Source organism: Macadamia integrifolia, unplaced genomic scaffold (genome assembly GCF_013358625.1).
Source record: "Macadamia integrifolia cultivar HAES 741 unplaced genomic scaffold, SCU_Mint_v3 scaffold2168, whole genome shotgun sequence".
NCBI lineage: Eukaryota > Viridiplantae > Streptophyta > Magnoliopsida > Proteales > Proteaceae > Macadamia > Macadamia integrifolia.
In genome coordinates this window covers 65690-88735 of record NW_024868553.1, presented here as the reverse complement: position 1 = coordinate 88735, position 23046 = coordinate 65690, and the positions used below count along the sequence as shown (strand labels likewise).

The 23046-nt window shown below is 36.8% G+C and overlaps 1 protein-coding gene, 1 long non-coding RNA gene and 1 pseudogene across 4 annotated transcripts; 2 read left to right on the top strand and 1 right to left on the bottom strand.

Moving 5' to 3' along the window:
• Positions 1 to 1121: 1121 nt before the first annotated feature.
• On the top strand, positions 1122 to 6755 carry LOC122065970. Of its 2 annotated transcripts, XM_042629797.1 has the most exons (9): positions 1122 to 1376; positions 1457 to 1519; positions 1617 to 3411; positions 3538 to 3796; positions 4980 to 5183; positions 5277 to 5937; positions 6060 to 6166; positions 6262 to 6321; positions 6421 to 6755. In XM_042629797.1, exons 3-9 carry the CDS (start codon positions 3238 to 3240, stop codon positions 6471 to 6473), a joined length of 1518 nt encoding a protein of 505 aa, XP_042485731.1. In that variant the 5' UTR covers positions 1122 to 1376; positions 1457 to 1519; positions 1617 to 3237; the 3' UTR covers positions 6474 to 6755. The 2 variants fall into 2 exon arrangements, with proteins under 2 accessions (XP_042485731.1, XP_042485732.1); XM_042629798.1 differs by lacking the exons at positions 1122 to 1376; positions 1457 to 1519 and having other exon boundaries at positions 3273 to 3411; positions 3506 to 3796.
• Positions 6756 to 12958: 6203 nt separating this feature from the next.
• LOC122065972 lies at positions 12959 to 14849 on the top strand (annotated as a pseudogene).
• A 1648-nt stretch (positions 14850 to 16497) lies between these two features.
• LOC122065971 lies at positions 16498 to 19093 on the bottom strand. Of its 2 annotated transcripts, XR_006136171.1 has the most exons (3): positions 18806 to 19086; positions 17790 to 18057; positions 16498 to 16768 (listed from the first exon to the last, which is right to left on the bottom strand). It is a non-coding gene; the product is annotated as an uncharacterized LOC122065971 (long non-coding RNA). The 2 variants fall into 2 exon arrangements; XR_006136170.1 differs by lacking the exon at positions 16498 to 16768 and having other exon boundaries at positions 17723 to 18057; positions 18806 to 19093.
• Between the last annotated feature and the right edge of the window lie 3953 nt (positions 19094 to 23046).

The following is a 23046-nucleotide window of genomic DNA, read 5'->3' as shown; positions in this document are numbered from 1 at the left end:
CATTTATGTGAACAAAAATCAGAAAAAAAAAATGATACAAAAGAAAAAAAATAAAAAAAGAGGCATCAAATGGTTTGTTGGAGTGCTTTTCTCCCGGGTTTTTTTGGTATAATGCTAGTTCAAAGTGAATTGAATCAATAAAGGTCTGGTCTCTAAAACTAATTTGTACCCGATGTGAACCAAAAGGTCAGTACAACAAACTCCTTTGTCTCATGATTTTTTTTCTTATCTAAGTAGATTTAGGCAATTAAAAAAAAAAAAAAAAAAAAAAAAGGGTGTCAAATGGTTTGTTGGAATGCTTTTTTAGGTATAATGCTAGTTCAGAGTGAATTGAACCAATAAAGGTTTGGTCTCTAAAACTAATTTGTACCGGATGTGAACCAAAAGGCTTGAGAATCCAAGATCTCGCTAGTAGGATGGGTTTTCCTGCTCCACACTCTTCCAATTGTGCTAGGCACTTATTCACTAATTTGTACCCAATGTGAATCAAAAAGCTTTGAACCCAAGACATTGCTAGTAGGGTGGGTTTTACTGCTCCACACTCTTCCAACTGTGCTAAGCACTTATTCACTAAACAATAACCGATAGTTATTGGTTGCTTTAACAGTTCACTCTTAGGGCCCGTTTGATAACGTTTCAAGAAACGTGTTTCTGCCGTTTCTGTTTCTAGAAACAGCAGAAACGGAGCAAAAAGCGTTTGATAAAACTGTTTCGTTTCACTTATTTTTAGAAATAGAAATAGAAATTTTTACTTATTTATGGTTCAAGAAATGATCTAGGCGAAACAAATTCAACTTATTTCGCCGTTTCTAGAAATGACTTGTGGCAATTCTTTCACTGGTTACCATCGACTTCTAAAAACATGACTTATCAAACACCTTCAATTCTGTTTCTGTTTCTAGAAACGGAAATTTATGTTTCTACCGTTTCTGTTTCAAACAGAAACGGTAGAAACGTTACCAAATGGGCCCTTAGTTTTTCCTTATGGCTCCGTTTGTTTCGGCATGGAAAATTTTACCCAGTACCTTGCATTTACCTGAAAATAGATCGATAAATTTTACCTAGAAAACGGCCGTAAAATAGCCGGTAAAACATTGTCATCGCTCTCCATAAAATGGATAGAGAAAAAATGAGATTAGGCATATGTTTTCCCCGCAAATGTCTCCTGGGTTGAGTGACTGCTCTGAGAGGGTTCCATGGGATTTGAGGAGAGAATCGAGTGCACCGCTGTCCATGTACTCCATCGGGATCGAGATGTCGCCGGTGGGTTTCTCGAAAATCCCGTGGCACCGGATGGTGTAGGGAGAGTCTGTACGGCAGAGGATCTCCATCTCGCGGAAGATGTGACGGCGGACGCTGGTGTCGCAGTCTCCATGGTAAGTTAAATTAAACTGTTATTTGTTTTTTTATCTTCCCAATTGTTAATTAGTATTAACCTGTTTGATTTCTCTTGCAGACGAAGCAGGATTTGCTTGAATTCATACAGCAATCGACACAAAATATAAGAACACTGAAACAGGTATGTTTCAGGGTCCCTAATAGAAGATTGGGCTCTTTTTTTTTTTTTTTCTCTTTAAATCTCCCTTGATTTTTATTTTTTTCTTGGATTTCATTAGGATACACCAAAGACGACGAATCGCTATGAAATATTGAAACATACAAATCGGATGCTAAATCAAAATTTAAATAGAGGCTTTGAATTCCATTCGAAAACCAATCACGGGTTCTGCATTGGAAGAATTACCCTCTCAAGCACCACCTAAAGGAGAAAAAGAAGAAGAAGTCTCCGTCGTCGGCGTCGGCGTCGGGTTGTTGAGCAGTCCAGGGTGGAAGTGGGGCGTTTAACATCTGGGTCTGAAGCCTTGGTGAGTTGCGGTACTTCTAAAGAAACAAACGAGCTGAAGCAGAGACGAGGTGCTCTTCCCTCTTGCGTTCGTAGCGTTTAAGACATTTTCAAATTATGAAAGCTGGATTTGGTTTTCCATGACCCATCCTATTAAATTGCCTTTGCCATCTACGATTGTACAGGAAGATGTGAGATAAAATCAAAATCAATTTGATCTAGAAATGCTTTGAGGTATTCAAAGATGCACACTGGTTGTTTGATAGCTGAACCAACAGTTACAGCTTGTACAAAAGGTTATAATCTGAGGGATCATATTGAAAATTTGTATTTCATATTTTACCACTTTCACAAACAAACATGGGAAATTTTTTCAAAATGTAAAATTTTATATGTGTAATATTTTACTAGGCAAAATTTTACACCGAAACAAACGGATATATAAAAAGAAAAAAAAAAAGATTTATAAAATATCAGTGTCAATGGTTTATCAAGTTTTTTTTTGGCTTCGATAATTCGGTTGGACTGATTGGTTTCAGCTTACAATAGTTCTAAAAAACTCAAAATTGAAGCCGACCGATAAAAAACTCATCTTGTTTGATATAAGTGGTCCAACCCAAACAGTTTTTCCAATTTTATCCAGTCAATTTCAATTCGGACTTCTTTTTGAGACCTCTATCCCCAACCCTAAAAAACAGAACACAGACACAAAAGAGTGTCAAAGTTTAGTTTTTTTTTTTGGTAGGGTGTCAAAGTTTAGTTAAGTATAGCCTTTCATCCGAGGTTAGAATCCTGGAAATGAGATGATCGGCCGGATCGAATCGATCAATCCGATCCATTTTTTTTAATCCCTATTTAAAATAAGGGAGAGGGATAGATATGCCGTCGATATCAAGTATGCTAGCAGATAGCACCAATAGGAACACATGATGGAGTATTATTCAGGAAAGATATGGGATCATTTCAGAAAAAAAGGGAAGAAAGAGATAGACACAATGAGTGCTAGCATACTTGATATCGGCAATGTACCCAACTTTTTTTCTTAAAATAAATTAAAAAAAAACGCCAAATAGGAACCGCCACTGCGAAAGTGAACTTCTACCGTTTTCACTCTGATTTTTGTCTTTGAGACACGTCAACAATGTAAACCGCGCCCCAACATTTTTTTCGTCTAAATTTTCAAAATCGCCCGCTCCCGCGTTCCTCATGTCCATGACGACAGCACTGGTACACTATTAGTTCCCTCTCTTCTCTCCTCCTTCCTTGTCTCTGTTTCTCTCTCTCTCTCTGTCTCTCTCTCTCTCTCTGTCTCTCTCTTTCTCCTCTTCTAACTTCCCTCTATCGCCTAATCTCCGTTTCCTCCTTCCTTTCCCATTCCCCTCCACCCCTGAGAGATGGGGAGGCCAACGAAGACCAAAAAACCAGAGATCTTGGGGAAGGGAAAGGTCACTCCAGTCCAGATCGCGTTCATTGTTGATCGTTATCTCTCCGACAACAACTACGGTCAAACTCGTTCAATCTTCAGAACCGAAGCTTCAACTCTCATTTCGAAAACAAATGTCCAAGAGGTATTTCCGTCTCTCTCTCAAAACTCCAATTTAGCATTTTCTTTTTAAATTGATTTTCTTGTTCTTCCTCGTTCATCCTTCCCTTAACTCCCAGCGGTGTTCCACTTGGAATGTGTTTGTTTGCAGGCGCCAAAGAGTTTGTTGAGTCTCGCATCGATCTTGGATGACTACATTTGCTTGAAGGAGCAAAAGGTGATGTTCGAGCAGGAGAAGCGATTGGTTGAGCAGGAAAAATGTCGCGTTGAGACGCTATTGAAGGGCATGCAAGGTGTGATGCAAGCTTACAACTCTGCCGGAAACTCTTCCCAATCTTTGACTTCGGCTACGGCACCTAAGTCAATGTCTCTGATTCTGCCATCAGATCGCAATACTGAATCCCCTGCAGGTATTATTCCAACACCATTTGCATTTATTCTCAGCTATTTGTTGAATAACTCTACTTTTGATTTTTAAGCTTGTGGTTTTCTTAGTTAGTGGTTCATATCTGATCTGGTCATTCAAAACCCACCGTCGGCCTTGTTGCAATTTTATTATTGATATGTTTGCATTTTTATTATTTCTTCTCACTGAAACACTTCTAAAACAATCACACAACAAAGGGGAAAATGCTCAGAGAAAATCTCCCTTCCCACCGCTAAAATTAGTTTCTAATTTCATAGTTTTAACTTAATTGACTGGATCTAGTCGGGTTTTGATCCAAAAGGGCAAGGCATCACTCTTGAAGAGCATAATTCCAACGCTCTTGCAGGCTTCCGTGTCCCTAGACCTACAAGACAGAAGAAGCCCTATTGGCTGAAAGGTTATGAAAGCTAAAAAAACAGAATCAGTGGACAGTTAGAAGGAAATTAAGAGATTAGTTGTAACTGGTCAATTAGTTAGTTTTGTAACAGAATTAGTTAGCTTGTAATTACCCAATCAGCCAAGCTTTATAAGCTTGGAAAACGGTCAGAACAGAATAATAAGGGGTTTACTTTCTTTCCTCTGTTCTTCTTGCTTCTGCAACTCTCTTTTTCTTGGAGTTTTCTTGTTCTTGAACTCGAATCAAGAGCTGGGGAGATCTGAGCCGCATCAGGTTTCTACATAAATGAAAGAGTCTTGCAACCTATGCTCATCCATCTTTGTGCCTTTCTGCTAATTCACATCAAGACTCCAAAATTGATACCTGTCATGTGATCTGATAAAGTTGAGACTTTAACCTTACTTTGGTGGGCAGTAACTCAATAAACCATGTTGAAATACTTAGTTCATATTGATTCCAAAATTATTTGTTGGCTTGGGTGTATTTGGACTGATTGCTTGTTACTAGCTTCATTGGTTGAATAATGTGGCTGGAGAAAGAAATAGGAGATTCAGTTTGCAGTCTCTGAGATTTTATTCCAACTCCTGTCACATATGTTGTATCATGCGCAAGAAAATTTTGGACATTATGAAGATGGATGTGAAGATTAAAGACTACTTAAGATTTCGATATTTTTGGTCTAAAAATACAATGCAGATCTTAGATTAGGTTGATCGGATTGATATTTCCGGACCCCACCCTCTAACTGAGATTTTGTTTCCCCGAACAGCTGGTTTTGCCATGTCCAGGACTCCCAACACGCATTCGGTTCCCAGGAGCTCAAACCCTGTTAGGGATGCCTTAAATTTCTCAACACCCACCAATGACCTTGAAGCTACAAACAAGAGAAAGGATTTGAGGACCATCACTGATGCTCCACCAACAGCAAAGAGGCCTTGCAGTCAAATGCATGGAAAGTTTCCACCAACTGGAAGTAAAATCTCTTTTTAAGCTTATGATTAACATGATTTCTGCTGGTTTATTTTGTTACCTCTGTTTCTAATTTTTTTTTCTTTGTCCTTTGCAGTTAGCAGTGTGCCATTGCAATCTAATAACACAACCAGTACCAAAGAGACAGTGAAGCAGTTTCTTGGGATTCAGTCATCACCAAGTAACCGGGTCCCAAATGGCTCAACAACTCAGGGATCCTCTGTTGTGAAGAGCTTGTTCAAGCAACCTTCTCAGTCCCCCCTGATTCTAACCATTCCACCTGATCCTAAGACCCCTCCCCAAGCATTACCCTCTTCTAGTGAGAAAACTCTCTCTCCATTGGACAGTTCTTCCCGCGTTTATTCTACTGACAATACACAGGAAACCACTCCCATAAGTTGCTCTATGGTCTCATGTGACACAGTTAATAATAGTCCTTTCAAGAACATTACTTGTTATTCCAAGGAAACCAACCATTATGTCTTTTCCTCACCCATTAAAACAAATTTAAAGAAGCTAAGTAAGAGAGATCATGTGAAAGGAAGGCTAGATTTTGATGGCTCTGATATTCCCTCGGCAAAATCCACTACTGCTGAGGTTTACAAACCTGGATCCAATGGGGAAGTGGATATCTTTGACATGGATATCCCTAATTTTGATGTTTTCGGTGTAGATTTCTCCCTCTCGGAATTGTTAATTGATATTGACTGTGAAGGGGATGGATTTTCTTCTCTGCCAACTTCAATTCCTTTTTCAGGGTACACTTTCATTTTGACATTCACATGTTTTTCTTATGCAATCTACATGTAACCATCCTTACAATTATATATTTCAACCTTTCTGTTTCTCTTAAATTTTAAATTTTATTAATCATACACAGGTCACCAAATGGATCGACGGCAGGAGGTTTGGAGGCTAATGAAGTATTATCAGAAGTTTCAAAAACTGTAACAGAGGTTCTTTCTGAAAAGGATATGAATATACAGGGTGATGAAACCAATCTTTCTCCATGTAGAACTTCTTCAATCCATACTTTGTATTCTGTTAGAATCAGTTCTTATTTTCTCCTTATCCATAAACAGGTCCAGATTCTCAGAGGTCGGTGAAATCTATAACAAAATGTATAAGAATTCTAAGTCCTGGTAATAATTCTTTTCATGTTCCAATATTTTCTCACCCATGCTTCTTGTTATGGAGGATTAAGAGTTACTGATTATGTTCGTTGCTTTTCACAAATGCAGCTAAAAGTCGAAGTTCGTTGCTGGATCAAGAGAATCTGTTGGTTCAAGATTGATTGATTTAATAATTGAGATAACTCTTCGGGCTGACGAAGAAATGTTCACTGTTTAATGTTCTAACCAAATCATTACACCATCCTGTTTTGTTGTCCGGCAGAACTTTGTTTTCATTCTTTCTTCATCTCTTCCCCCTTCATTTCACCTTTATAAATCTAATTCCTATCATTTGTAATGTCAACTGACCTTGGTAGGCCTGTGGCCTGTGCATATACGAAGTATTGTAAAAGTTACAGTACCATGAACCTTATCTGATGAAATTTGACTTGTTAATTTGTCAATCGTTGCCTATACAACTTGATTTTGTAAGTAGCTTCATCTGAGAGCTTTGGAAATTGCAGATAGATCATACTTTATACGATCTCATTTTTCCATTCAACTAACCTCAAGGGTTCTTATCTTTCAGGCCCTTAAGATTTTGGTGAGAAGAGTTCTCTCTCAAGAAGTTGAATATCTGGTGCATATAAGATAATCCTAACTAAAGAAATTTTAAACTTGTGACTTTAGAATTTATTGACTCCATGCTTATAATTAAGGACCTACCCAAAATTTCTGGTATGCAATAACTACGCAAATCCAAGCTTTATATTTAAAACTAGAAAATTGAATGTACATTGAGGAATGAGAATGCAATAGAATCATCTTGATGGAGCAAAATGAGGATATCATGGTGTTTTAGGATCCTTATCGTTTATCAAGCCAAGTACCTCTCCAACTTCTCAACTTCTTCATGGCTTCTAATAAAGAAGCCATTGGATTATTATCCAGCAAAAACACTTTGCAGCCTTCCTTTGTTCAGGATTCAAACAGAGTGAATGAATGTTGTAGTATGTAATGCAATTTGTTTAGAAAAGAAAAGATGTGAATACAGAACAGCATAAACAAAAGTAATTGTCCCTACCAGCCTACCTAGACTGGTTTGATATTGTAAATAGGAAAACATATTAGAGAATCGGAGATTATCTTGATGTAGCTTTCCACGCAGCGGAATGGATCGGGTTGCACTATGCCTCGATCCGCACGAACAGCGACAAACGAATTATTGCGGCGATCTCACTAGGCAAATTTCCACCTTCCAAATCCAGGGACTGTAATGGAGATCCTTGGAGACACTCTCAATTGGGAGAGACAGAAGGGAATACGGAGAGAGAGATCTCTTGAGATTAGGTCAAAAACCTTTGTGGCCAAACCCTCTTATTTATAGATAACTGGCCAGCTAGGGTTCTTAATCCTAGTGGGTCTATGATTACCCAAGTGGGCGACCCACGAACGAACCAGGCCAGGACCCAGTCTGACCCAGTTCAATTAACAGATATCAAGTACTCTTTGGTGACAATATCCTTTCCCTCAGGCTTGTTCCACTATACAAATCATTGGTGAACATCCATCATCCATGCAAGACCTATATTTTCCATTCTTGCTCTTGTCCCTTGGGTAATTGTAAATCTGGCCGTAGAGCAACGTCTTGTGAAAATTGTCAACAAGGTAACCAATCTATCGGGCTAGTGTCCTTGAGTTTGTCTATGTACTTCTTTAGCTTGTCATCCCACAACTGATAATTTCTTTCATTGAAGGAATAATTCTTACTTCATAGAATGGAAAACCTAAAATGATTTAGGAAATGGATGGAAATTAAACACAAACGATTACACAATGCAACATAAAGGTTAATGTGATTTAGCAAGACTATTTACGTCCATAATGAGATGAGATTTGCTTTAGTATCAATGGATAATAATGTTACAATAGAAACTTAGTACCCCCAACATACTTGATCTGGATGCTTTCTTGTGTCACAACGAACTTTCCATGCATTGGGTCCACAAGGTGTGGTGAAGACTCCTTTTTTTTTTAATTATAAGAGAAAGAAAAAATTCATTAAGTAGAAAGAAAGTGAATTACATTAGTGTAGGAACTGAAATTAGAAAAGTGAGATTATTTTGCTATTACCACATGTGCTATCCTACGCATTACTAGTACCACTTCGTTACTAGGCTTGAGTCCAAAAATAGGACTAGACAAAACTATACACATCCAAAAAAAAAAGGGGATCACACTCCAAGGCCACAAAGTGGTACTGTAATAAAAAATTAGTTCTCCAAGTTCTTCTAAATCACTCTACATCTCTTCGATTCTCCATCCATTGTCCCTCACCTGCTTTATGCCAATGAGGAATAGCCGAGTGCATGCTTCAATGGTTTATCCTATCATCATATAATTAACACTTAATAAGATACAATTTCTTTATGCATGATACAGTTAGCCCACCTAGAAATGTTGTTAGTTGCATTAGTGACTCTCACACAAATGAGGATTGGTGGGTTCACATCGGGAAAATTAGGTATAATTGGAAGAGTCATATGGATTGAATTCACCTGGAGAGGTATAGGGTGACATGCTTGAGCAGTCCATTTCTTTACATTGTGAAGAATCAAGTAGGGATTTGGTTTTTCATGGTTGTACGTAACCTTATTCCTATGTTTCCATTTGAAGGAGGCTGTAATGATGAAAGTAGTAAAGAAAAAATTTAAATTGTTCTCAGGGATGGATTTAAAGAAATGAATAATAAAATGCTTAAAGAAAATGCAGAAATAACTTCAGTTCTTGATCCCAATGGGCCAACTGCCTAAATCCTTTTAGAAAAGTCGCATAAGAGAAAAATATGTCTGATAGATTCCTACTGGTTTAGACATAATCCACTGGTTGGATCAATATCCATTAGTTTTCCTACGATGTCTTTGGTGGGAATGCCTCCATGACCTAATCTCTAGAAAAAGATCTTAAATTTTGGATAAACTTTGATTTTTCAACGAAAATGCCACCAACGTGAGCAAAGAGATAAGCAAACACACCTGTTTGGTAATCCAAATTGGTTAGTAGATGAGACAAAAGAATTTCGCAGCCAATTTGATGATAAGAATGAAAAGTCCTTTCTTTATTGACAATTTGACACAGTACAAAAGATCACTAGTACTATACTCAGTGAGAACATAAGTTGGTTTGTCATGGTGCAAGTAGTAATAATGGTTCATGGCCATTAGGTAGTACTTGAGTTGCTTATGACAATCCGAGAAGTTCAAGCTAGTGAGAATAGGGATAGAATTTGGGACAGTAATAGGTGTTGGTCCCATTGTAAGAAAATAGAAACACATACTTACTATCAATAATGCTTTGAGTTTATTATAATACTAGAAAGAGCAACCTATTGCATTATTACAGTTTATCATTTGGGATCAAGAGTGTAACACGCTAGTGATTCATTCAATGGATGTTGGAAATCATCTATAGGGCTAGATAATCTATCTACACAGTTAAGCTAAGATGCATACCTTTGGATATTCCCATTCTAACCTGACCGCTAGACTTAGAATTTAGTTTAATGCCCTAAATAATTAGTCTATGATTGATGTGATTCCTCAAATATGTTAAAGGTTAAAACCTATGATCATCACAACTAAGGGGAATGTGTATCTTTGGATACTCCCATTCCACTAAATTGTATGTTCAAATACCCTAAACTAGTTTCATTATTGTTTGAGATATGTTACTTTAATTTTAGGACTTAACAAAAATTAATCAACATAATCAAGAGAAGTGTGTGCCTTTGGACAATCCCACAAAACTTGGCTCGTGTCTATCATTAATGTCCTAAATTGTGTTTTATTGATGCCATTTCATTAATGATGTTTAAGTTCATTAATTTTAGTTCAATATCTTAGAATTTTTATATTAAATCTGCTATGGCGTCATTAAAATCATTGAGTTCTTATTTTTATTCCAAATTGCCTAACATCTAAGTATATATGACATCAATAATATATTAATTTGATCATCTCAAATTAAATAAAACTATTTAAATTATTTAATCACATTAAAGTATTCCAAAAAATAGAAATATAGAAACAAACAGAATCAAAATCAGATCTAAAACCAAGTCAAAAATACAATTTGAACATTATTGATTCATTAAGTGATTCTGTCAAAAAAAATTGAAACGGACTTAAATAAATCAAAGCGAACATCATTATCTTTCAATTTTCATAATTTGTTTATGACATAAATGAATTCTAAAATCATAAATCAAAACAAACATATTTCTTTTTACAAACAAAATTGATTTTTATAAACATAAACAGTTTCATAAAGCATAACAAACCAATTTAAAAATTTATTTCTATTTTTTTTTTATTTTTTTAAATAAGATCCAAATGGATCTCACCGGATTACTTCAGTCAATGTCGAAAAGTTGACTGATGGTGACTGGATTCCAACTGGTCGTCGACTGACCCAACAGATTACTTTTGCTGGTTTGGGTTTGGGTCGATCCGGTTCGATTCATAGTGAACCCCTTGCATGTAACACCCCAAATCTTACCTCTTTACATTGACTGTGAATAGGCAAGAGTAGTAGGTTGGAGAAGCCAACACTAGCTTGGTTGGTAGCAGTGGAATGCCAAGAAGGGAAGGATGACCCAACATGTACCTATGCTTCATGCCAACAGTGTTGGAAGAATCAGCAAGAAAAGTAGGCCAATAGGTAGACATTAACTTTTAAAAAGGGTTGGCAATGATAAGGGATTAAACAGACTCAAGGGGGATAAATCTAGCTTAACTGGCTAGAGAGTTCTGGACAAGACAGGCAGGCCTGTCAGCTGGACAGAATGGTCATTTTGACTATTGTGGGTCCCACTTTTGTAAATTGACATTTGGACCTATTTTTATGAATCTGCTATGACAAATAAATTAAATAATAACAATTTATAATAAGAATTATATAATTTGAAGTTAAGTATGTAATTAATTACATATATATTCATATTATGATATAATCTAAGTAATATACATATATATATATATGGGTTGGGGTTTTCTGGTCGGACACCCCATATGGGGTATCTTTTGAGGGCTTTATTTTGCACCGTAGGATCTGAAATATATAGATATAATGTATTGATTTGGAATAAAACACTATATAGTAATATGAAAGACAATGTAGACCTTATTTGTATATACGTATATGGATGAAACAATCGAAACATCCGAATAGGTTGTTAGAGTTCTTGCCATAACCAATATCGCTGATGTTAATAAGAAATCTTGTGTTCTCTCCCAAGATCGAAGGAACCAATCTATTCCTACCGAACTCCTCACTTGAAGCTAAGATCTCAAAATCACTGTAGAAAATTTCTTCTCTGAAATTGCAGGTTCTCAAACCCTGCTTCCTCTCCTCTCTCTCACTCTCTCTTTCAAATCTCCAACTCAAAGGAAACTGAGAAAAACCCTTTATTCCACCGCAACCCTGCTTCCGAATCAACTTATGTTGTAGCAGCTGCTTGGCTAAGCTCACTTAGCTTCTGAGGCTTTCAACTAGAGGTTGATGGCTGCTCGTTTTGGGCTCTGCTCGAGGTGCGACATCTATCTCCTAAAAATCTAACCTCAGAAAAAAAGAAAAACAAATCCTGTGAGTGTGTCCTCTTTCTAGCCAGCGAACTCCCTCTCTGAAAAATAAAACCTTCTAACCTGCAATTTCTGAACTTGAAACCTTTCTCTGTCTCTACTGAAACTCTTCTATCACAGCCATTTACTCTCTGTGAAATCCTTTCTCACAAACCAGAGATTTCTCTCCTAAAATCTCTCCCTTTCTCAGCGATTCTTCTCCTAAAGTTTCTCTATTTCAGCTGAAATCTCTTCCAGCAACTTTCTTCTCAAAACCCCATTTCCTCCCTGACCGTTCACATAGGGTTTTCTTTCCTTGCTTCGGTAGTTCTCGGCATTGGTCGGTGAATCATCCCCTTCCTTGAGACTTGAAGTATTGGGACTGAGTCACTTAGAGCGCACTGAGCAAAGAGAGAGAGAGAAGGAAAGGAGCTGAATAATATTTTTGCCGTCACTGTTGCTATCCACAAGCCACCAATGGTCGCTGCTTGTAGGTATTCTCTGCCTTTTTCCATCTAGGGTTTACGATTTTTGGTTATCCCTTCTGTTTTCTTTCCCGCTAGTAATCGATTTTCCTTTCTACTTTACATCTGTAGTGGTGAGAAAGGGTGTGCTGAATAAGACGGCCGTCGGAGCTCTAACTTATTGTCTTTTTTCAGGTGAACGGAGTTCCGATCTACTTTTGATTTTTTGTCAGTGCCTGGCGGACAAACGGTAAATTCCCAGAGAGACAAATGTGTTCTTAGTTTCTTCAATGCTTGTGCTTTTTTCAGCTTATTTGCTTAACTGTTGTATGAATTTTTGGCTTTATTGGTTCTCAGTGATGGGTTTAGGGTTTTGATTCATGAGTTGCCAGTTCATACACTTTAGTTTTACTTCAGATTTTAAGCTTCGAATCTTTGAGATTGTCATATTCTTTTGCCTTTAATTTTTTTGTTTTCTTGATTTTTTCGGATTAAAACTGAAAATTATTGAGTTTCGATTTATTATAAAAGAGAGTTTCTGAGTTTTGAAGTCCATGTTTGAGAACTCCCAACTCTATTAAACAGATGTCCTACTTGAAACTAGTTAGTAACCATGCTGATGAAAGACCAGTTCTCAACAAGACAACTAAGAACTATTCTAACAGTTGGATCACTCGATATCATTATCAGCTGGTTACAGCATGTAAAGTAGCAACTGAAAACAACAACAACACCTTACAGCATGGTGTTTCAAATCATAGCAACCATGCTTTGGAATGAAACCTAATCCCTGGAGACACAAACAGTTCTAGTATCTTGTCCATCGCAAGACAGAAAATATAGGCAGAATACTAGAAAAAATAAGTAGCAACAGAAATAACAGCAAGTTACTCTGATGGGACTGGTATCTCAATTGAAGGTAGGCCTCTTAGAGTTGAATAACCCTTTTGTCTCTAATTTCATAAGCACCAACCCAGACAAGAACTAAAGATTTGAATTTGGAAAGAAACATAGAAGAACCCAACAGGTCTAGGTTTTCCTCTGTCTTGTTTCTATTTTCTCTGAGTAACAGATATTTAAAAGTTGCAAATAAGTCCATTAATTGGTGTTAATTTGTGAATCGAGTCAAATCAAAATAGGGAAGTGGAAATCCCAATATTTTCTCAGGCTGGTTGATCAGTTTTGGGGTCCTTCTGATCTTAAATATTTAGTTGATGCAATGCGATCTTTCATTCCAAATGCTGCCATGGTTCACACTCACAGCTTCAGAGCTGCACCTGGTGCTGATGGAGCTGCCTTGGCTGATCTTGCAAAGTTTGTAGAACCCATTGTTCTTCTTAATAATGAGGTTGTCAAAATATCGGCAATTCTTCTACAGCCAGGTTGCTCAGAAGTGCATCACCAAATGAAGGAAGACTCTTCCATGTTGAATGTAGAAGAGAAAAAGGATCAGATTTTGAAAATCCTTGTATTAAATTCGCAAGATCCAAATGGGAAAGCTCCACCTGTACTATAGCCCGGTGATACATCTATGGTTTATGTTTGTGAATTGCCTGAAATTAAGGGAAAGTTTGATCCTGCAAAATCTGTTGCCCTTGGATTGAAAGCTGGTCCCAAATATCGTGAACTATAACTTGGGCACTCAGTCATGTCAGATCGTTAAAATATAATGGTTGGTTGAATGAAAAATCTTCATTTTTCCTACTTGTAAATTATTTATTTATGTATGTTCCTAAAATGTACATATGCAGACACTGAGGAAGGACATGATTTGCAAATAAGTGGTTGTTTGATCCATCTTTCTTATTTAGTACCCACTTTATTCTTTGTTCTTAAATGCGTAGCCTTATTTGCTTGGTTATACCGGTTCATCCAAGCAATGTACTTGGTCCTTCAGTTCCTGGTCCTATTGTACTCCTTGTCGACTGCCCTATGCTGTCTCATTTGCTGGAGTTGTTGTCTACGTAGTCTCTCGATACCTATTATGTAGATTCCGTGGACCAAAACTTGAATACTGTTAAGTTTGTGAATTGTATAATTCACTTGAGTCGTTCATTTATCACAATGACTCATGAATACCAAAATCGGATGAAAAGATTTGGTGGAGCACAGCATATCATGGCTGGACATGAAATGTGAGGTTTAATTCTTATTTCCAATATCAAATGACCCCTTAGGATTTCTAACCTTGGAGGTTGTTTCTTATTTGGTACTAATGTTATTAGTATTTTTTAATTGCCTTTTGTTCGCAGAAAGAACTTGGAAATTCCAGTTCTAAAATCCAGTGCAAGAATCACAGCACGACTTAATTACTTGTCTCCTCAATTCTTCCCAGCTCCAGGATTTTGGTCTCTTCAGCACCTAAAGAACTCCACGCCTGAGTACATCACTTCATGTGAGGTTTGTCAATATTTCATAATTTCCTTTTAGAAGAGATGCTGAATTGATTACAAGATTGAACTATGTTATGTTGATAAGTTGGTAGTTACTGTAGAAAAGCAGGGGAATTAAGCAAAATCAGTTTCTTCTTTCCAGGGTTCTGTTCAAAAGTGTTGTGAATTTTTTTCTGCTGAAAATCTACTGAAGGCATGGAGGCAATTGACTGTAGACACTTCTTGTGAGGAGTAAGACTTAGTTGCTTAGTTGTTTGATCTTTCAAAGAATATAAACAATGTGATAATGTTGTTGCTCCAAATTCAGTGCTCCTTGCCCCTGCTTCCCATTCACTCTACCCTTCCAAGAAAAAGGAGCCTTTTCCAAATCCTTACTGAAGATAATTGCCATCTTTTTCATATAATTTGTAAGATCCATAGTTTTATAGTTCAAGATGTATTGCAAGCCAAAAACTCTTCTTGACCTAATTTATTAGTTCAAGATGTTTTTGATTACTTTTTGTGTTCTATTAATATATATTCACTATTTGTTCTTGACACTTTTTGTCCACTGGTTTCCTGTTACCTTGTTTCCGAACTCTTATTTGTAACCATTATGATGACTAGAGATCTGACAGTAGTAGGGGAACTTGCTAATAGCCTCAGCTTTCCTTAGGGTTGTGTCACTCATTAGTTGGAGTCATTATTCTTTAGCTAAAATGATTTTCTTCTTATATTCTGGTGGAGTTCATCCATCTTTCATCCATCCTCATTTGTTTCAAATTGTAGCATGGCCTTTATTGTCATTATTAGTTAATGTTCGCTTACTTTTCGTTTTTTAAACTTTTTACATCCCCTCTATGTGTTACGGTTCCATTTGCATCATGCACAACTTGGATTGGTTAGATCTGGGATCCCAAGCTTGTTGACTCCAACAGAAGTAGTCAATGAACTTCTATCAGAGATTCCTGAAATTGAGATTGCTGCTGAACAAGTTAGGCAATTCTGGGTGGAGTACCAGAAACATGAAAATGTAATACTATTTGAAGTACATTCACAATTACGGTGGTGGTACACAACTGTAGAAGTACATCCATGAAGCTTGTTACATTGTAACCCCATCACTTTGATCGAATGATGTATTTTGTGGATAAAACTGAATGGCATGTTAAAAAAGTGCTGCCAATTACTGTTCATGGCATGTCAAACCTGAATGGCTCCCTACATCTCTAGCTGCGCAAAGCATAGGTGTCAACTATTTGAGGTTCAAGTCTATTCTTGTAGCAATTTATCTAGATACCATATTTTCTTCCATGGAAATGAGTCCATTAATTGGTGTCAATTTGTGAACCGAGTCAAATCTAAATTAGGTAAGTGGAAATCCCTCTATTTTCTCAGGCTGGTTGATCAGTTTTAATTAAAGTTGTATTGAACTCTATTCCCTCCTAATAAAGTGTATTGTTTTAAGCTCTATTAATTTGTCTTTTTGGAAAAGGGTTGAGCATGGTAACCCTTTAATGCATCTTTTATGTACACTCATTCAAGTGTCCTGATTGTTATCTTTCCTTTCCCCATCTATATAGTGTACCCATCTTAACCAAAAGAAAAGAAAAAGGCCCAAAATCTTTCTTCCAAAAATGGAAAAGGAAGCGGGAGGGAGGGAGGGAGGGAGGGAGGGGTGGGGGGAAAGTGGAGAACTTCCATTAAGCTTTAGGCCTTCTTGCGACAGATCTCGACTAGTTCACATCCATATCTAAACAACAGAAACCAAAAAACTATTGCACTCGACTTAGAAACCTTGACTTGACATGATCATACTATTTATTCATTTCTTCGCTCCATCTGAACATACCTTTTTTTTTACAAACTGGTTGTTTCTGCACTGTATATTTATGAAAATCTTATTCAATAATTTACAGAATTTTGACCATCTCAGATTTCCACAAAGGGTCGGGCAGTCTTAAACCCATGATTCTCTAGAATTGGTGCATTTCCTGGGCGACAGAAATTATCATTTCCAAACCTGAAAAATGGATCAGTAATTCATGTAAGTGCATAACCTTAACTTGTTTTAAATCTTCAATATAGTAGTGTAAATATATCTAAGGGAAAGGGAAAGGGAAATGCAATCAAAAATCAATTCCAGTAATTTGCTATTGGTTTCAAGGGACAAGCAAGAAACTGCCATACTGCACCCCACGTACAAGGGAAGGTAAAAGTGACCAACTTTAAACCCCACCCCCAAAAAAATATAAAAATAAAAAAATTGGCATTTCATTTTGGGGCACTCCAATTGCCTGTTTCAAACTTGAATTACTCGGCTCAAGTGGAAACTGATGTGTGTGAATACATATCTCAGATGCAAGAAACTGTAAAATACCAAACACATGGTAGTACCTTAACGTATCAGAACTCTAAACAAGAATGGGTGAGAAATCCCAGAAATATTAGTAGCAATTACCTGTTGCACTAGCAGCCACTGCTACCTGAATGACATCTAAATAAGATATCTAGGCAATGCTAGGTTGATTATTACCTTCATTGCTGCTAATTACCATCTACATTTCATCCGTGAAGAACACTCCTAAGTCAGGATAAGTAATTCAGTTTATCAGTCTTGTTCTCTAAAGATCATTTAGCTGTTTCAATTGATCATTCTAAAATTTATCTTGGTTTCTACTTGGAAGTTCTATTTAATCTATGCCTGCACTCTGCAAAAACCTTGTTTAATCATATTCATGAATCTGCTTTAAAAACTTCAATATAGTGACTGGTTTGCCTAAAGATCGTGAAACCTTGTTTAACCTATGGCCTGCACTCTTCAAACAGAACCTATTCAAGGATCATCTGGATTCAAAGCTAGCAACTATTCCGATAATTGACCCAAGCAAATCAAGCGGTGGATAAGTTCCTATATTTTATCTAGTCCATCAAGAATAGTGAACTCTAAAGTATCCAACCAACCACCTCATAAACATTTTAACAAGAGGCCATTGAAACATTTTATAATAAAAAGTCCTTCTGGTCAAAAAAATAAGACTTACATGGACATTAATTGTCAATATATAATGCAGAAGTAGTCCTGCTAGAATGTAGCTCAATGCATAAAATTTAAATTTTTGCATGGAAGAGTCATTTAAATATCATAGTCCCTGGCCTGTATTAGAAAACACACTTCTTAGAGAAATCCCTTCATCCTTTAGTATATTCTGATCATGGTTTATTGTCCAAGTATCTGAATTCTGAACCATTACTTCTCATGTCTTGTGAGATCTTGTGAGAACCCTCAATGCAGTATCCTATCAAGGGCACCTTCATTAGATTTTAACAAATACAGTCACAGATAATAATCAATAAAAACTAAATAATTGCTCCCATTTACTTCTATTGCTTCAATTTACTATTAGAGAAACTGTGACCAAGCACAGGATACAGACCTATAGATGCAACCAAAAACAGCTATTGGCCATGGGAAACATGCACTCTAATGCATATTAAAGAAACAACAATACCACAAAATACTGATTGTTGTTGATAAAAAATTAGTATTGATTGCTTTTCCTTTAAATTTAAGCTAATGAGCTAAACCAAGAGCATTACAAGGTTACCTGTTGCCTTTAAGATTTTATTAAACCAAGGATACTAAACTGACCCAGTAAGACAGGCTGATCACTAAATTAAATTCATAATTCACTAAGAAAGTAAATGGAAGCAATTGCAATTCATTAGCCAAGGAATTTGATTCATCTAGTTGGGCAGTCACATATGAATATACACTTTTCTATTCTCTTGTCAACCATGGTGACAAGCTTCCAGAACTCCTTAGCTACTACTGTAGTTGAACATGGAGATTATCACCTAGACACAAGGACTTGATATTTGACAACAAAACCTCCTAGGTGTAAAAATGAATAATCAAGTATGTAAGGAAAATTTCCTCAATGATGAAAGCATAAAATGTTGAAGATAATATAATAGATGAATCTTCGACTGAAATAATATTCAAATACATGATCATGTCTAACCAAAGAACTAGACTTCCTTCAGGAAAAAACAATACCAGTGTCAAGTGATGAACATGCGTGAGAACCTTCAATTAGACAATGAACTCTCTCGATGCTTGCACATTTATCTTCTTGATGGCAGCTTTCTGCATAACAAGTAGGAGAAGTAGATAGAGAAAAGTTAGATATTCAACTCTAAGGGGGAAGAAGTCATCAAAGCAATGAGCCAAAGACACTTCGATGTCATGGAACACATGATCCTCTGAGAAAGCAAGAGAAAGGAAAAAAAGTGGTCGTTTAAAGTGAATTAATTAAACATGCTCCTGCAACAAATGAACCAAGTCCTTGACATGAGTCCTTAAACCTGTCCCTGCAAAATCGCAACAAATTTTCAATTTGAAATAAAGTCATAGTAGATGTATCATTCAGAGAGAGAACGAATATGTTAAACAAGACAAACAATCTGCATACCTGAAGTAGGGTGAGAACATTAGCAAGCCACTTGGCAAATCTAAAAAACAGACCTCATCCATCATCTTTCCAAAGAACATAAGCACCTCCTATTTGCGAGAACCCGCACCTCCCATGATATAATAACCTGTAACAATATAGCCATTGTAACACAAGAATAGTACTAGAAGTATCCAGTCCTGTTGTAGTTCTGGATCTTCTTCCCTTTCTGGCTGCGAATGAACCCAAACATCAGGTGAAACCCATTTCACACAAAAAGATAAAAATGAGATGAGATCTGGAAATGAGGCGTTAGGGTTGACGAGATGAGAATGAAGGAGAGAGAGATGGAGGAGCTGGTTGACGAGAGTCGACGAGTCAGTGTATGGATTTAGATAACAGGGGTTTGTGGTTGGGAAGAAAATTGATGAGCTCGGAAGGTGTTATATTTTGACGAGATGGGAAGGGAGAGGGAGGGAAAAAGATAATGGAGGATGACTGAAGGGAGATACCATACACTCACTTTCTATCTCCCACTATTCCTTCTCTCCCTACCTTCGTCTCTTTGCCTCACTCCTTCTCTGCTCCCACTCACTCTCCCTGTTTCTGCAAGCCTTTTCTGCCTCCCAGGTCTTCTGTCTTTCCCTGCTCCTATGCACTCAACTCTTCCCCACTCTTTCTATTCTCTCCCATTTTTTTCTCGTCTATACTCTTATTGGGGGATTGGAAATTTCTCCGATTCCCGCCTATAAAGGCATTTACAAAATCCATTCCCGCCTAAGAGTCATGCGTATGATTGAAAAAAGTTCATCCAATAAAATATAGCGAGCTGTACTGATGGACATTAGTCGCACATGATCGATGACACATTGCTTCTCTAAGCGATGTCAATTTTGGACCGGTTTTGGTTCGATTTCATTGGTTTCTATATGAGAACGAATGAAATCAAACATGAATCAACAAGGATACATCAGTTTTGGTTGGGTTTTGGTTTGATTTTGGTTTTTTATTAGTTTACTATCGGTTTGATTATTTGGTTTGGTCTACCTTTTGGTCTACCGTGGAAATCGAAACCGTTTACTAAATGGTTGCGAATTTAGAAAGTGCAACCGTTTAGTAAATGCTGCGGTTATGATTTCAGCCAAAATATGTTAGCCAAACCGAATCGAACCGATTAACACCCTTAAGTTTAGGGGTATCAATATCCAATTAATAAATTTGTCAAATCCAAAGAAATGATCATCCGATCAATAATAATGCCTCAAACACGTTCATATTGATTTAGGGGTATTGGTATACAGTAAGGAGATTTGAATAACCCAGTAAATAAGCTTCTATAATTCCATTATCTTAAGGTTCTTGAAAATTCAACTCGATTCTGAATTTTGAGAGAAAAAAAAAAAGTAACACGGCTAAAAGACATGGGATATGTATTTAATGGCAAGAATTTTAATGACTAAATTGCTTCCATATCAGTAACTCTGGTTCCAAAGTTATCCAATTAGTGAATCTCTGATCAATTAGATATCCAATCATGGATCTAGTGATCGGAATCATTTTACCATATTGGTCTCGACTGCTATCAATATTGCTAAGGATCACAGCAAATCGGTCACTTTTGCCTTGTTTTTTTAAGAAAGTATAATTTTACTGTTTTACCCCTAAGATGATACAGCTAATCAATAGTTCAGTCTTTACCGATACTAATCCAATGCTGCCGATATGATTGATGTGGCCAAGCCAAATAGTTAAATTATGAATGAAGGCCCATAATTATTCAATTTGAACATTAAATCGCTATAGCTTTATACAAAAAATAATCATAGTAGAAGGTGACCCAAATCTTCAACAAGGAAGATAAATGATATGAGATTATGGTTGTTTTTTAATAAAGGGGGTTGAGCGGGCTAGGTCGGGCTACAATGAGTCTGTTCAGGCCAAACCTATAGTCAGTCAGTTCAGTTGGGCACCCTACGGGCTAGCTACCTGCACCGTGAACATCCGTTTAATAAACATGTGAGCTTGGGCCTGACATATTTTTCAATTGGGTTGGTCTAGGTCGGGCTATAAATGTGTCGGGCCGTAAACCCTTACACTTATATATCCAATACATAACCATTATACCCTATAGTCTATACCCCCAATACCATAGCCCATACTTTCTCTTTTTACCCCATACCTTTTTACCTTTCATGTTTACTAATTAAGGGAACACCTCCCATGCCCACTTCTACAACTCTACATCCCCTGTTGTACCACTACCCCAACTGCCCAAATATGTATGGAAAGTTGACCCCCCTCGAAGATATTCATTTGTAAGACCCAACACCCCAATTGCATGCCCAAGTATGTTTGAAAAATTGACATGAAAGGAATAAATGTCAATCAGTTTCTCGATCACGATGACAGAAGGGACAATTATCAGGTAAAAAAAAGAGACAATTGAGGTTACTTTTAGTGTGAACACCATTCATTAACAATTTCCATAGAAAATATTTGGATTTAAGATGACCTTTTGCTTTCCACAAATACGACCACATCAAGGATTTACAACTCATTTATTAGGATGCTCTTTGAGAGAGAATAAATTAGGTGCAATTTTTATAGTTAAAGTGTCTCCTTGAGCATTGGCGAAAAAGGGAGTTCTCAAAATCCACCTGAGAGAGGGGGTGGTAAGAATCTTAGAAATTACCGGCTTCTGAAAGAGAGATGTGACAAGTGTTGCATTCCAGCTTCAGGGGACAAGTAGCAAGTTCTAAACATGCACTAACAAGAAAAACACACCTCTAATTGCTCCTCTCAAGTATTATTTGAAAATCATTTACCATAACGACACTTATTTCTACATGATTGCCTTAACTAACTTTGCTATAAATAGTTGGACCAAAAGAGTCTTGGTGGATTTGAACCACCATCTCCTTAGAACATAATTGAGACATGCTCATGTTCCAAGTGCTCTACCAATTGAGCTAAAGACCCATAAAGTAGAGTTGTCATGTAAAGATGCAATAAGACTACAAGAATTCCAGTTTCTTAATTTTTATACAGAATTTCACTTCTGTGAGTGAGTAGAATTTCATGAAACTGCACAAAGTCACAAAGTAAGTGAGTTATTAAAATAGAATTTCACCACTGCAGTCAAGTTGATCAAAAGTAAAAACCAAATGATGTTATGAAATATATTTATAGAAGCTCAACTTATGGTAATCCTTGCATGATCAGTAAAAAGCATAAGCTTAACATATATTTGCCACTTCATGATCAGTAAAAAGTGATGTTATTAAAGATATTTGTAGAAGCTCAACATATATTTGCATGAATTCCAAATATAAAAGGTAACTGTGAAATAGGTTTCATGAAATTGGAATATGTCCATCAAGTCCAATTCTAAACACTTATGACTCAGAGAAGTTTCACAAAACCAAGGATTACACAAACAAGTATTACGCAAACAGAAGCACATTCAAGAATCACATCATATGCTCCAAGTACCTTTTTATTGTCGTTCAGCTGTTAATTTAAAAATTCTACAACACCTTCAGCATAGTCAATTTAAACCAAGGGTATACCCCCTCTCTGCAGACTGAATGAATCGTACTCAGACAATTTATATACATCATGCATACAAAAGATGAAAGGTAGAAAACAAAATAACTGATAAAATGAAATTTAGGACTCTGCTTCTTCCTTCATGATTCAAATACCACTGGTGAAGTTGTTTTCAAATCCAAAAGAGAAGACGAAGGGCTAAACTTCCAGTAGCTGAAAATATGTACGGGGCATTCACAATGTAATATGCATCCATCTTCTCTGGATAGTTTAGATCATCAACAGTAGATATAGACAT